Below are 15412 nucleotides of genomic sequence, written 5' to 3'. Positions count from 1 at the left end.
ATTTTCAATACCAGCTGATTTTCTTATTTTTTATTTTATTTCCACCATTAAATATGATATCATATTTCTAGCAAAAGAAAAATTTGTAGATTGCTTCTGTCTGATAAATCATTTGCTTAACATAAGTATTTTGGCTCTTTTCAGCTATTTTTTTTTCCTCTATGGAGGATAGGGATTTTGTAACTTTGAAATTCATCTGGTTCCATAAGTGTACTTGATAAATCTAACTTCAGTCATTTGACCAATCAAATGTTTTTATTCTCAGTAATTAGCATCTAAAACTTCCAGTACATTTATAACTCCACACATTTATCCACATCAGTTCTCCTAAATTTCTTTAATGAAACCCCTTTAACTAAAACAGTGAATATAGCTTTTGTTTCATTTACTTATTCTCAGTCTTAAGTATATACAATACTGCTCAGACTTCAATATAAAAATTAATATAAATCATTGCATAGTTATTTCATGGAGAAATAGGATATAAAGAGAACAATAAATTTGAATTGAAATGAAAAATAATTCCTCAAATATAACTTAACTTTTCATTTTCCTTATTTTAATCAGATGGCTATCTTTATATTTAACAAAGATTAGAAAAATCAATTCTAATAGTTTTGCACCACCACCTACTTATGGCAGTACTTTAAAGGAGATTTATTTTACTTTTTTTTCTTTTAAGATATATTTATTTATACATAGAGAACTGGGGTACAGGCCAGAGGTGCAGGGGAGGAGAGAGGATTCACCAGAGACAAAGTGGGGAGCAGAACAGGGGATGGACGAAGTACACTTCTGAGGGGAGCAGCAGGTAAGACTGGAGAGGTCTGCTGCGCCATGTGGATCACTTCTGGGGCAGGGATCAAACTCACACTGAAGTGTCTGCAGCTAGCTTGCAATGCTGTGTCTAACCCATTGTGCCACCAGAGAGGGCCCTGATTTATTTCACTTTTTATGCAATTTATCAATTGCATGCAATTTTGATTGTAAATACAGTCAAAAATACATAGCTATTTGTCCTTTCTTCCAAATTGTACTTATGCAATCCTTTGTGGAGGATTAAAAAAAAAAAGTGGCAGATCAAAGTATTTCTTTGAACTCCTAAAAAAGACAAATATGTTTAAATGAATCTCTAAATATGATAAATGTGATCTTTCATTCTATATTTCCTTTTATTTTACTTGACATTCAGTTAACAAAAAATAATTTGAAAAACTTACTCGAGGGATTTCAAGTTAACTAAAATATATGTAATATCAAAATATTAATGTGCTTCATTTTCTATTATGTCAGTATTCCTCTGTGTCATGTAAAGATATTCTTTGTTTCCACCAACACCATCATCCCCATGGTGACATTAAAGCGCTTTGCAACTGCAAATGAAAATAAAATACACATGGATACAGTCAATTGAAAACATCCAAAGAGTTCTTGTTTGAGGGTCTTTTCAATTAATAACCACTTAGCAAAAGTCAAACATTTTATTGTTGGGATTTCATAGAATAGACTACACAGAGATATAATAAAAGATTTATTGTCTTTTAAACTTTGAATGACATATCCAGGTGATGGTATAAAGTGAAGCATTTTGTTGTAACTGGTGAAATTATAATAGAAAGGCAACGGAAGTGAGAGCAGGGCCTTCCTGCTCCCCTGGATACAGATAGAGAAACTCCAAATAGCAAGTGAGCAAGTGATACAGGAATCCACTGTTTCATGCCTGCCAGACTAATATCAGGAAACAGTTTATCTAAATTCCGGTGCTCTATCTAGAGTCTGATTCACTGTCGAATCAGAACTGATTCTCTTTGTTTATTTATAAATGTCATGATGACCTGGGAAGTGTTGGTACAATTTTATAGCCAAGTTTATGGAGATTTATCCCCTCTTTAGATTAACTACCTCTTACTGTGTTTTATTTTTATGGTTAATTTTATATCATTGTATATAATCACCCATCTCTTAATTTCTAATTTACTTCTACTTCAAGGTAAATGAAGAAGGAATAATATTAAAACTCACTTCTCAACTGACCGTGGCTTTTTATTAGAAAGATTTGGATTTATTTATATAATAGGAAGATAGAATATAAATTCCATCATATTGTTTCATTTTTCTTCTCATATGTTGTATTGTTCACAAGTGTGACATTCTAGGTGAATTTTGTTAACTCTGTTAAAGGGACTTTGATCCATATAACTGAATTTAATTTGAACCCATTGCATTCTTATCTATTGCAGTCTCATCACAGGAGGAAGATACTGAGTTATTAAAACATATGATTAGAATAAGGGGAAAATGTATGGAACTCCTACTATAGTTTATAGTATACTACCATAAATTTATAAGCTACATTTTAATTGTTTATTGAATTATATCTGTGTTACAGGAAAATCTTTGGAAAGTATAACAGATTGTTCCTTTATATGAAGGTTAAGGTTATAAGTGGTCCCAAGCTAAAAACGCATTTTATTCTTCCTTACCCATTATCTTAGGGTTATTTAATGTTTCAAAACAAATTTTCCATATGTGTAAAGAAGGAAGATATTCAGAAATTCAGTGTTGAATCTACATTTGGCCTAACAAACAAGCATATAGCCAGTATTTTTCAGTACATGCCTCCATTTTTATTTTATTTCTACTTAGACAAAAGTATTTGTTATTTTATTTCTACTAAGACAAAATTATTTGTTCTGTGTATTTTGTAATATTTTAGTGTTGATATTTTACTACTAATGTTAGTATTGGTTTTATGTAAAACGATTGCATTTTAGTCTTGGAAATGAATTTGATTCTTATTTGACTGTTGATGTTTTCCATTACATCTTATCTAGCCTTTTCTCTCAGGTAAATGTATCCCTTTGTATTGCAAGCAACGAAAAATTAGTCATTAATCACTCCCACAGGATGTTCCTGAGTTCTGTAGGAAAAATGGGATCATTTTAATCCTGTCCAAGTTATTGATGATTCTTTGACTTCAATAGAACAACGACAAACTCATCTTATTAAGTTTCTCATTCAGAATGGGAAATTATGAAGAAATACTTGAATGAAAAACATAGATGCTAAAAATAAAGATATGTCTAATTTTACTTGTTTATGATTTTATTTATATATATAGCAAAAATGGGGTATGGGCCAAAGGTATGGGGGTAAGAGGAGCTACCAGAGGCAGAGTGGAGAGCAGAACAGGCAGATCCACTGAAATATAATGCCGAAGGAGCAGTGGGTAAGCCAGGAGAGGTCTGCTGTGTTGTGTGGGTCACTCCCTGGCTGGGGATTATCAATCCCCAATCTTGTGCTCCGTAGCCACTTGATGGCTTCATAGTGCTGAGACTTAACTTCTTGTGCCACCAGTGAAGCCTGATGTCTAGCTTGAAGTTTACACTGTTCTCATATCTTTGGAATGGAGGTACTTTTTAAACTTTTAACCCTGCTAAACAAGTTTGCTTTTGAAAAATATAGACATAGCATCTGTAAATTGAACAATTACCTGTGAATCTAGTTGAAGATAGAATTATCCTTTTGGCACATGACAGAACAGAAGAAACACTTAATTATAAAGGATTGTCATAAAATATAAACGATATAATATACCCAGTAATGAGCATTTCTATGTAGCACTTGAAATATATAAATTTTGAAGAGTCAGCCATTTCCTGTCATAAAAACAAAGCAACAGACTCAAAGGTATCCTAATCAGGGAACTAAGTGAGCTGAAATATTTTAATGAGAGTGAAGGTCTATGTGTCAGGAGATGGTAGCTTAATGAGTTATAGCTTTAAAGGTAATAGAATGACACAGAGAAGATAAACATAATTTATCACAAGTTATTCTCAGGGTGAATGAGTATCCTCCTGCACAGATTGGCATTCGCACTCAAGATCTTGCCTTGAACAGCAAACCAAATTCACCACTCAGAATGCCATGCGTTACTGTGGCTACCACTACTACATGGCCAGAGCTATGGCTCCAGAGGCTTTGGTGGTCTGGGCTGTGGGTATGGATTTGGGGGCTATGGAAGTTATGGCTCTCGCGATGGGGGTTATGGAGGCTTTGTCCCTGGTTATGGGAGTCACAGACATGGCAGCTGTGAAGGAAGGGATTCCCTGGCTTCTACCCACATCAGAGGCCATGAGATAATTGACCAAGTAAACCAAAATTTAAATGAAATGACATCACCAAGTTCTAAAATATTTAGGATATTTTAGGAACATCTACCATCTTTTGTCTCTTCAGGTTGCCGGCTATACCCTGTCTGCATAGTCATAGTTGTCAAAATTCACTGTTAATTTGCAGTAGAGGATCCTAAATTACAATAGCATGGATGGCTTTTATTTTTAATTTTTTTTAAAGATTTATTTATTTATTCGTACAGAACTGGGGTACAGGCCAGAGATGTGGAAGGTGAGAGGCTTCACCAGAGACAGAGCGGGGAGCAGAACAGGCAGATCGAAGAAGTACACTGCTGAGGGGAACAGCGGGCAGGTCAGGAGAGGTCTGCCACACCATGTGGTCTCCTCTGGGGTAGGCGGGGATCGAACTCATGCAGAAGTGGCTTTAGCTTTTTAGTGCTGTGCTTTAACCCGCTGCACCACCAGGGAGGGCCCTATTTTAAATTTGTATTTAAATCAGAAGAGCAGATTTCTAACTGCATGAAACCAACAATGAAGAAAATAACTACTCCATAAAAAGCTAAAGTAATTTGTGTATATGTGTGTGTACATACATATACACACACACACACGCATATATATATATATATATATAATACATCACACTCACACATAAAGGTATATACACACATTCGTATTACTAGATAAATACATGGTACAAGTTAACCATAGCAGTCATTTGGAATAAACTTTTTCCTTTTGTACATTATTGAGCTCTTTTAGTTCAACAACATTGAGCACTGAAATATTAACTGTATATATTTTCATAAATAAATTATGTCCAGCATGAATCACAAGTGCTTTTCTGTTTTGTTCAAAGATTTTGTAGCACGAAAATGTAGTAACAGTATAAAACTTACATTGAAATGTACACTGAAAATGCACTTGTTTTTGTGAATTTCAATCATGTTTTCTTCCTGACCTGTCATGGTGTGACATGACACTATTTTTCAGTATTATCAACTGATAGACATATTTTAAAATTCACCAGTGAAATTTAAAGCTCATTGTCATCAACAGCGAAATAATCTCTTTTAGGCCATGGCTAACTTAGAGTTTTTTTTATGTCTAACAAGTGCCTTTTAATGCTGACATATTTGGCCACTCTCCTACAAAAGGAGGCCTTTTCTGCTAGTATTTCAAATAAGGACTTTCTTAAGAAACATGTATCATCATGCTTCAAACACCATTATATTTAGGGAGTAAAATAAAAGCGAATATCTTTTTTTTAAACATATTCAATCAAACTGAGACAATGAGATAATGAAAAAACAGACACCATTTTGGATGGAAGAGTCTTGCTGAGAAGTGAAATTTCGAGTTGCTAGAAAACAAAACTGGCCAACGCAGTAGGGTATAACCAGCTGAACTTGACTGTGCTCCAGGCATTCTACTTCACCACACTGTCTTGCCCATTTCCTAGTTCCCTTCTTGCGTAAGGACGAATAAAGCATTTGGAAAATTCTGGTCATGTGTCCTTGAAAAAGTCAACTACCGTGTTGATCGTAAAAAGTAATAGACCACTTCTGTTTTGCCTTTTAAATGTTATGATGCAGACTCTTGAAGTATCAGTTTCTAAATTAGCTATGTTGTAGTGAAAATAACTAGTCAATAGTACTAAATCCAAACAATTGAAAAAAATGAGATGCATTTGAAAATATCAATCATGTTTACTGACAGTGTAGCTAGATTTCAAGGTCACCACTCCAGTTTTGTCCATGTTGATACAAATGGATAGAGTTCCTCTTTTTCAGAGCTGAGTAATATACCACAGTGTATATGTGCCACGTATTCTTAATGCACTCATCTGTCATTGGGCACTTAGGTTATTTCCATAACTTGGTTATTATAAAAAGTTAAAGCTACTTCTGAAATAAAATATGTATGATTATGGTTTTTCCTCAACTTCTGAACAATTATATCCCAAGCTTGTCAATGTATGTATAACCACACAACACACAGCATTTGATAACGTGAATTTTAAGTAATGATTATAAGTATTGGTTCATCAATTGTAAAAGTGAAAATGCTTTTTTTATTTTTCAAAATAGTATGAAAAGTAAAAAGTATGCCAGGTATGATGGTCAGTATTCTAAAATTTAAAAAATAAAGTCCTTTCTTTTTTTTTTTTCTAAGTATTATTTACAACAATTGAGTTGATTCTCCCTGACTCTCAAACTTTTCTGTTTCTAAACTCTGAAATAGATAACTCTCTCTTTATACTTAAATATAATGTGTTTTAAAAGTCTATGATAGCTTGCAGAGCTTTTGGGTTAACCCTCTTATTTGTAAGTGAAGTATAACAATCAAAAGAAAAACAGAGATAAAAATATTTAATGGAAAGACTCAGTACTATCAAATGTGATTGCCATGCCTCACAATGAATAAGTCTACTTAGGATCTGCAAAATTCACACTTTGAGATATTTGTCCTTATAAAGTGATGCAATAACCATCTTTCCCAGCTTCACTGAAGTATAATTGACAGATAAAACTGTATATATTTAAAGTATGCCACTTAATGATTTGATAAATGATGCAATGATTTTTAAAGGCCACCTTAAATAGGCAACAAGCTATCTCAAACATTTTAATGAGTGTGAAAGCTTCTCCTTGTGTCAGAGAACAATGAATAGAGCGTTGTGTCCCGAAGGTATAATAAAACTTACACGAGTGGGGTATACATGTGATATATCACATTCTCTGAACAGGGTATATATATATGCGTCCCTCTACACGTGCTGACATTCATATTCCAGAACCTGTCTTGAACAGCAAAGTAAACTTCACCTGTAACACCATGAGCTACTACGGCAGTTTCTACGGAGGCCGGGGTTACGGCTATGGAGGCTTTGGTGGCCTGGGCTGTGGCTGTGGCTTTGGAAGCTATGGGGGCTACGGCTCTGGATTTGGAGGTTACGGAGGCTATGGCGCTGGCTATGGGGGTTACGGATACGGCTCTGGCTATGGGGGTTACGGATGTGGCTGCTGCCGCCCATCCTGCTGTAGAGGATACTGGTTTTCTGGCTTCTACTGAAATTCTACTGGTATCAAGCATCAGAGACCAGGATGATTGACCAAATGAACCAACACTTGAACCAAGCCAACTCTAAAAATATTTAGCACCTGAGATTTTAAGAATCTCTATCATCTTACCTTTGTCTGCTTCATGTGTACTAGTATGCTCTACAAGCATTTTCATAATCTCTTTCATTCTTTATTTTCTTTTCAATAAATTTTCTAATTTGAATGGCAATATGGTTTCATTATTTATTTAATTGATTTTGGACTCTCCATTTCATGGTGTACTTCTCTTCTTGGGTGCTTTAGAAAAACAATCCTGAATTTTGGTTATATGTCCCTTCAACATTATAACAACACTATTACAGAGTTTGTAAGGATCAGTGTGCTTTCCTCATTAACTACCTCATTGTGTCAGTAGTATTATTTTTTATTTGGAATATTGAGTCAGTTACTCTCTAGTTAAACTGAATCTTTTTCAAAATAAATCAAACTAGCAAATAATGCTAATATAAAGTGTAATATCAAGATCATTTAAAAGACTCCAGATTTATTTATTAAATGTTATTTAGTTTAGTTATTTAATTTAGTTATTTGTAATTTAACAAATCTATTTGAATAGCAGTAAAGAAATCCTGAGGAAATACAGAGAAATGGAGGAATTTTGTTTCCTGAGTTTAAACTGTACTACACAGCAGTGATAATTAAAATTATATGTTTTTGGGATTAAAAATAGACACATAGATCAATGGAATAGAGCCAACATTAAATCTATCTATATACTAATATTTATTTAATGATAAAGAAGACACAACCATATAATGTGGGAAGGAGAGTCTCTTTGACAAGTTGGGGAATAAACTACAAAATCTCCTGTAAAAGAAAGAAGCTGGATCATCTTTAACTTCAAGCACAAAAAATAAATTCAAAATTCAATAAAGATGTAGATACAAAGCCAGAAACAATAAAACATAAAGTAGAAAACACCGATGATACATTTCACGACATCGATGATAGGTGACTCAACATTCACAGCAAGGGAACTCAATGAATAAATGAACAATAGTGTTGACCTCAAGTTAGAGTGCTTTTACACAGTAAAAGAAACCCTAAGTATACTAACAAGACATCCTACTGAATGAGAAAAAAATCTTCATGCATTTCCAAATCAACAAAGGGTTAATAGCTATGCTCCCAAAACAAAAAAGCATTCAATTTAACAATGAAAAAGAAAAGAGCCCATTCATAAATAGGCAGCATATCTGAAAAAAAAATATATTCCCAAAGAGTCTGTTCAGAAAGCCTTAGATACATGGGGATTTCATTCTACCTGCTAACAATATCACTGAAAAATAAAAAGAATACATTTGCCCAGCTAGCTAGTCAGACTTACGTGTTAGTCAACCTAGTCAGAGAATGTTAGCTTTCTATTGACTGCACCGAGAGGTGATGGTTCTGTCTCTTGGGGAGTTATTGCTTAGTTTGACAGAGTGCAGCAATAGCCATTCTCTTTCCTAGTGATTAACAGTATTTCTCCACATTTTGGGGATAGACTTCTTTACGAGCGTAATAATCATCATAACTTCTTGGAGAAGGCATTTGACACACCAAGTATAATGTGATGTTCTCATATTATTAAGTCTTGACCATACTGCTTTTCTGGGCTTTAAAAAAAAAATTCCAAAATTTCTGTTTTTCCTTTCTTTTTTGCCTTCTTCCTGCATTTTCCCTGTTATTTCATGAGATTCTCTATTTCCTGTCTGAAACATTCCCTCCCTCCCTCATTAGCTTTTCTGGGCTTGAAAAAAAAATTCCAGAATTTCTGTTTTTCATTTCTTTTTGCCTTCCTTCTGCATTTTCCCTGTTAAGTCCTGAGATTCTCTATTTCCTGTCTGAAACATTCCCTCCCTCCCTCATTAGCAACCCCTTCTTCTCTGCCTTGTGCATTGTTTTGCTTTTAAATGGTACTGTTTGTTTCCTTTCTCAGACCTAGCCTTAATCTGGCAGGAAACATTGTATGGAGAACTAAAATACAAAGTATTTCATTCCCCAACTATAATCTGGGTTACAAGCTAGAGCAGTGTGGGGTGTATGTGGGTGCTCCCAGTCATCTTTGGAACCATTGTTTGAGAAGCGTGTGCCATCTGCTCATAGGATGATGTGTTCTCAACACACCCTGAAATCATGAAATCATCCCACTTCTCCACCTTCTTATTCATTTCTCAGACAAACCCTTTGTTCTTCATATGACAGTGGTCATATGAGTACCAGAGGCAAAATGAAAACTTGGGATCTGAAATAAAATTTCTTATTATCTAACTCCTATTGATTGTGGGGACTTAGATATATTATTTGATGTAATTCCAGCATATCGTTAATTCCAGAGAACTATTGCTTATTTTAGGGAGAACACAGTACAAAATGTTCCTAACCCCAAATGATGCATATCAGGCACAGTTATAAAGGCAGAGTATAGTGTATTGAAATTACTTGATTTACTCGAGACTTCTTACTTCACTTTGATTTAATGAGAGTGAAATATTTAAATTATGAAGTGTTTTATTTTTAGAATGATTGATTAAAATAGAACTAGTTGTTTAAAAAGGCAAATGAGGACCCTCGCTAGTGGCACAATAGGTTAAACTGCAGCACCACGAAGCTCGTTGCAGCGGCTTCACCACAAGTTTGATCCCCAGCCAGAGAGGTGACCCAAATGGCGCGGCAGACCTCTCCTGACCTGCCTGCTGCTCCCCTCAGCAGTGTACTTCAGGGATCTGCCCGTTTTGCTTCCTGCTCAACATCTAGTGAGTCCTCTCCTGTACCCCTGCACTTCTGGCCTGCACCCCAGTTCTGTATGCATAAATAAATAAATCTTTAAGAAAATAAAATTGTTTAATGATATTTTGGATAAGATCAAGTATAAAAAAACAGATAAGGGACCTCCATGGTAGGGCAGCGGGTTAAAGTACATCACTAAGAAGTTAAAGCCACTTCAGCACTAGTTCTATCCCTGGCCCGGAGGTGACTCACATGGCACAGCAGACCTCTCCTGACCTGCCCGCTGCTCACCTCAGCAGTGTATCTCATTGATCTGCCTGTTCTACTCCCCACTCTGTCTCTGGTGAATCCTCTCACCTACACCTCTACACCTCTGGCCTGTACCCCAGCTCTGTATGCATAAATAAATAAATCTTGGAAAAAAAAGATAAAATAATTTAACAATGTATAAGATAGTCAAATATTTCTTAATTGCAACCATAACATTAAACATGAAAGAAAAAGTTTAATGAATTATATTTTATTAGAACTCAACATTCAGTTCATACGTAGACTCAACTTTAAAATGGAAATAGCAAACCACATACCGGATGGAAATATTTCCAATACATAAATGACAAAGCAATAGTAAAGAACGCTTGTTAATAATAACATAGTATTAAACAAACATTAAAATGTACAAAATACTTGAACAAATACTTCAAGAGAGAAGGCTTTCTTAGTGGTGTATAAACTTATAAACTCAGTGTCATCACTGATCAGGTAAAATCAAATTAAAACAGTATTTAGATATCACTCTACACTCTAATTATAAGAAGTATCAAATTAAAAAGTCTAAAATTGCCCAATGTGGGGTACAACTAAACACATGAGACTCTCAGATTGTTGCTGGTACCATAAACTTGCAAACTGTATTAGAAAATTGTTCGGTAAAATCTACTGAAGCTTTCCATAAAAATAGCATTATATATATATATATATATATATATATATTATGAATGCATTCATGTCTTATGCATACCCAACATAAATCTGCTACCAGGCTAGATTTCAATTGAATGGTGCATGGCAGCTTTGTTCAAACCAGCCAAGTATTGTTGTTTTGTTTTGTTTTTTCCATACAAGAACTGGGGTGTAGTTAATGGTAAAGGAGTTAAGAGGATCTGAGATAGAGCATAATAGGCATTTTACTGACATGCACTGCTGAGGGGAGCAGTGGGTGAGACAGGAGAGATCTGCAGCACCATGTGAGTCAGCTCCCTGGCTGGGGGACCAAACTCAGGAAGTAATGACAATAGCACTGAGATTTAACCCCTGGGATCCCAGGAAAGTCCTAGCCAGCTATTCTTTTAAAAAGAAAAGAGCAGAACATTAACTATTCATACAATTAACAGTTCTATTCATATAATGAACTACTTTGTGCAATAAAAGCAGCAAAACTAATGCTACATGCCACAACAAATAGGTATTTCACAGACACTGTGATGTATAGTATAATTCGAGGGAGTGGCGTAGTGCTTGATGCTGTATGATTCCATTGTGTGACATTAAGTACAGGTCAACTTCAAGGGAATAATACTCGTTGGTGAAATCAAGACATAAATTTGGGTAATTTAATTGTGAATAATACAGATGGCCTGTGAATGTGTGCAGAATGTCATCAATGCATGCCTTTAAGATTTGTGTATTTTGCAATAGACCTTCACAACAAAAGAGCAAATGAAACGATGGGTTATGTATTTCTTTAAAGCAAAAAAAAAAAAAAGCTATTTCAGCTCATTCCTTCTTTAAGTCCTCAGATGAATTTACAGAGCTACCCCTGTCTACAAAATCAAAGACCCTTGCCTGGGAACCATAGAATGCCTTCATCCATTCAGCACATATGCAACTGACTTGCTGCTCCTTTGGACAGCAGAGCACATGTACTTGGGGGAATGTATCACTTCATAATTTCTTATAGGCGCAACAATAACTGAATCATATATTTGAAGTCACATACAGTTAACAAGAATTTAGATATTTAATCAAAGATAAGGGCATATCTTGGTAGGCTTCACTGGGAGTCAGGTCAGTTGGAGATCCATGCTTAGTTACAGAGGAACTAAATGGAAGGATGGTTTGTCTTCAATTAGTTCTTTTTTCTCCACTCTGTAGTTTACATTATATCTACATTTTTATAGATGCTGAAGACATTTCTAGCATTAATAGTTTTGTTTTTTTTTGTTATTGTTGTTTTTGTTTTTGCTGAATTTCACAGGGTTTTGAAAAATGTATAAGTTTTCAATTTCTAAGAGCTTGGTAAATATTTAATATCTTAGTAGAAACTAGATAACTGATTCTTACAAAGGGAAAATATACAGGATGGTTGAGAATTCAAAAGGTAAAAATATTATGGTAAAGGTAATGGTTTACGTGAAATACTACTAGAATTGGATAAAAATGGAGGGATAAAAGATATGTTTATATAGAGATAGCAAGATATAGATAATGTAGCATTTTACCTACTCCCAGACCCTAGAAAGGGACTCAAACAAAGTGATATCTGAAAATAAATAAGAAAGAAGATACATTGATTAGGAAAAAGGGAAGAAATGGGGATATAAGGACACAAAGTTGGATGCAGTCTGAAAGTTTGGATGCACGATGAATAGTTGATAGGTTTGTCAGACATGGAGGCAGGATATAAAAGGAGGTATCTTGAACAAGCTTTGTGTTCAAAAAATATTTCTGATAACTGTGCTTTACTTTTACTATTTGAACAATACCACACCATGTTGTTAACAATGTATTTTTAAATGTTCAAAACTGATAGATAATAAAAAAAAAATGAAAATATTATTAAAGATGGTAAATGCTATAAAATAACAGAAAAGAGATGGCTCTGTTTCAACATTTTTTTTTTTCCCCTGAAGTTCTGAACTGGTGCACAGCAGGTGAGCTGATGTCTCCAGGCTTTTAAATGTTTCTTTAGCTTGAAAAAGGACATGCCGTGAGGTATTGGAGGTCTTTGAAAGGGTAAGATAAATTGTAGAGTCTGGAATTTAACCAATTTCTTTCATATAATCGTAAGTGAAGAATAGCTATTCAAGGGAAGCCAGAGATGAAGCAATACAAAATTTTAAACTACCATGCCATCGAATGTGTTCTGTGAGATACCTGGCTGTAAAGGATTCTATTTTGTTAGCACGCACAAATTATGACAATACAGCAATTCCTTTTCATAAAAGGGGCGCGATGTTTAAGGGACACGGTGAGCAGGCCACAATGCACGCTCAAACGCTTTAATGAGTTTGAGGGCCTCTTCACATGTCAGGATTGTGTCAAGTAATAGCAACACAAAGAATGTCACGAAAAGGTGACATGTGTCTCATCACATGAGCTCATCAAGGTATAAAAGGACACCTGTGCAGATGGCAATATTTACACTCTTGTCCTCAATAGCCAAGAAACTCACCTCCCCGACACCATGAGCTACTTCGGCAACTACTATGGCGGCCTGGGCTACGGCTATGGCGGCTTCCGCAGATGGGGCTGTGGCTGTGGCTATGGATGTTACGGAGGCTCCGGCTCCAGATACGGAGGTTACGGAGGTTACGGAGGCTACGGCTCTGGCTTTGGGGGCTACGGGTGTGACTGCGGCCGCCCCTCCTGCTGTGGAGGGTCTGGCTTCTCCAGTTTCTACTGAACACTGCCCTACAATCCAACATCTGAAATTATAAGGAACTTCCCAGATCTGAGCCCAGTGGGTGGACAATCAAAATCATGCTGGGATTAATTGTATGAAAATTCTCAGAATTTTAGATCATGTCCAATTTAAAAACTGTATCATCATAATATTCCTAGAATTCTCTGTTGTTGCTTTTACAAGCGTTGGATAATGTGCTCACTTCTAATTAAACATTAAATTTGGAAACAAAAGTTTGTTTTTTGGTCTGTTCATGCAAAGCCGTTGTTTGGAGGCATTGATAGGCAATAAGTAAAGCTGTCTCCCTGGCTTCGAATCTTTTTTTTTTTTAAACGTATCTCATGACTATGTTACACATGCAAACATTAAAAATCTAATTTTTAATTAGATCTAATGAAAAAAACTTTTCAAATAGTTCACTATTTTCTGATCACATGCTTTTATTTAAATAATATTCGGAGATGTCAAACAGGAAGTACAGTCAATTTAATATAGCTCAATAATTACTTATCAAATATATGTATTTATTATATTCAGCACACATTTCTTAATCCAGTCAAAATAAATAATCAAATCACTAATCTACATTTCATGTTTTATTCTAAATTCAAGTGAATGGCTAGAGATCAAACTATCCCACTAAGCTAATTTTAAAAAGTACTTTGCATCAACTTTTGTACTTCATGTAATAGCTCTATGTACCACTCTCTTCTGCATGTTATTTCATTTGCATTTTCACCAAGTAACTCATGTATAAGTCAGTAATAAACTGGGGGGGGAGTATTTTATTTATTTTTGAGGTAGTTGACACCAAACATTTTAGCTAATTTTTTTGTTGTTGGCTTTCCTATATTGTCCTAGATCTTCATGGAGTGATTTGTCATATTGCCTCATGATCATCATTAGTTTGAAAATTGTTTCAACCCAAGGTTAAGAAAAAAAGAGTACAATTTGAGCTCATTTATTTTTCTTTTTAGTTTAAGCAAATGACAGAGTTGAACCCAAAGAGCTTTATTCTAAAGCTGAGTCACAGTTAATACACTGCCTGATCAAAATGGACAGGACGTGGCATTTGGTTGATGAAATGGAAAAAATATGCAAGCAAACAACAGTGTTTTCTTCCAAATCAAGTGACATATCCAGTTCATAATTAAAAGTAAGATATTTGCTTAATTTGGTGGAAAATATCGAATTTACTCCAACAGTCCATCATACACTTGTGAAGCCAGAGCAGACAGTCACTGGCAGCAGTTTCAGATGCTACATAGATTTAAAAAAATTCTCAGAAAAGAGACCGACTCCTGCAGCAATAGATTCATTCTAGTGACAGTGCCAGGACGCAGCCACCATCTTTTGAGTCTGGGTGGCACAATGCAGCCTCCTTTCTCAATGTTTGTTACCCCTTTGTGCAGTCAAATAGAGTATCTTCAAAGTCCTGCTTGGTTCCTGTGAGCATGGTTGTATTTGTGGGGATGCGAAGCGTTCCCATTCTTTGAAAGATTACTGCTTTTGTGATGTTTTATTCTCTGATACAGAGAATCAAAACTCTTAATTGCCACATTACCAATCACCAAGAGTTTGTCTGTCTGTTTTCTTGTCTTCCTACCTAGCTACCTACCTGCCATCTAGTTAGCTAGTTAGCTATCCCCTATCTACCTGTACATTGGCATATCATCCATCCATCCATCCATCCATCCATCCATCCATCCATCCATCCATCCATCCATCCATCCATCCATCCATCCATCCATCCA

The 15412-nt window shown here is 35.3% G+C and overlaps 1 protein-coding gene across 1 annotated transcript; it reads left to right on the top strand.

Annotated features, from left to right (window-relative positions):
• The first annotated feature begins 6974 nt into the window (after positions 1 to 6974).
• Positions 6975 to 7211, top strand: LOC101629050 (keratin-associated protein 19-6-like). Its single transcript, XM_004675338.1, has 2 exons — positions 6975 to 7038; positions 7099 to 7211. Exons 1-2 carry the CDS (start codon positions 6975 to 6977, stop codon positions 7209 to 7211), a joined length of 177 nt encoding a protein of 58 aa, XP_004675395.1.
• Positions 7212 to 15412: the final 8201 nt, after the last annotated feature.

Source organism: Condylura cristata, unplaced genomic scaffold, assembly GCF_000260355.1.
Source record: "Condylura cristata isolate star-nosed mole 26May11 unplaced genomic scaffold, ConCri1.0 scaffold00003, whole genome shotgun sequence".
Classification (NCBI taxonomy): Eukaryota; Metazoa; Chordata; class Mammalia; order Eulipotyphla; family Talpidae; genus Condylura; species Condylura cristata.
This window is presented reverse-complemented; position numbering and strand designations above follow the sequence as displayed.

What these genes read in the sequence shown, in the direction of transcription:
- LOC101629050 (XM_004675338.1), top strand. Translation starts at nt 6,975, where the DNA reads ATGAGCTACTACGGCAGTTTCTACGGAGGCCGGGGTTACGGCTATGGA. An exon ending in TGGAGGCTTTGGTGGCCTGG is followed by an intron (nt 7,039 to 7,098) that starts GCTGTGGCTGTG and finishes GAGGTTACGGAG; the next exon opens with GCTATGGCGCTGGCTATGGG.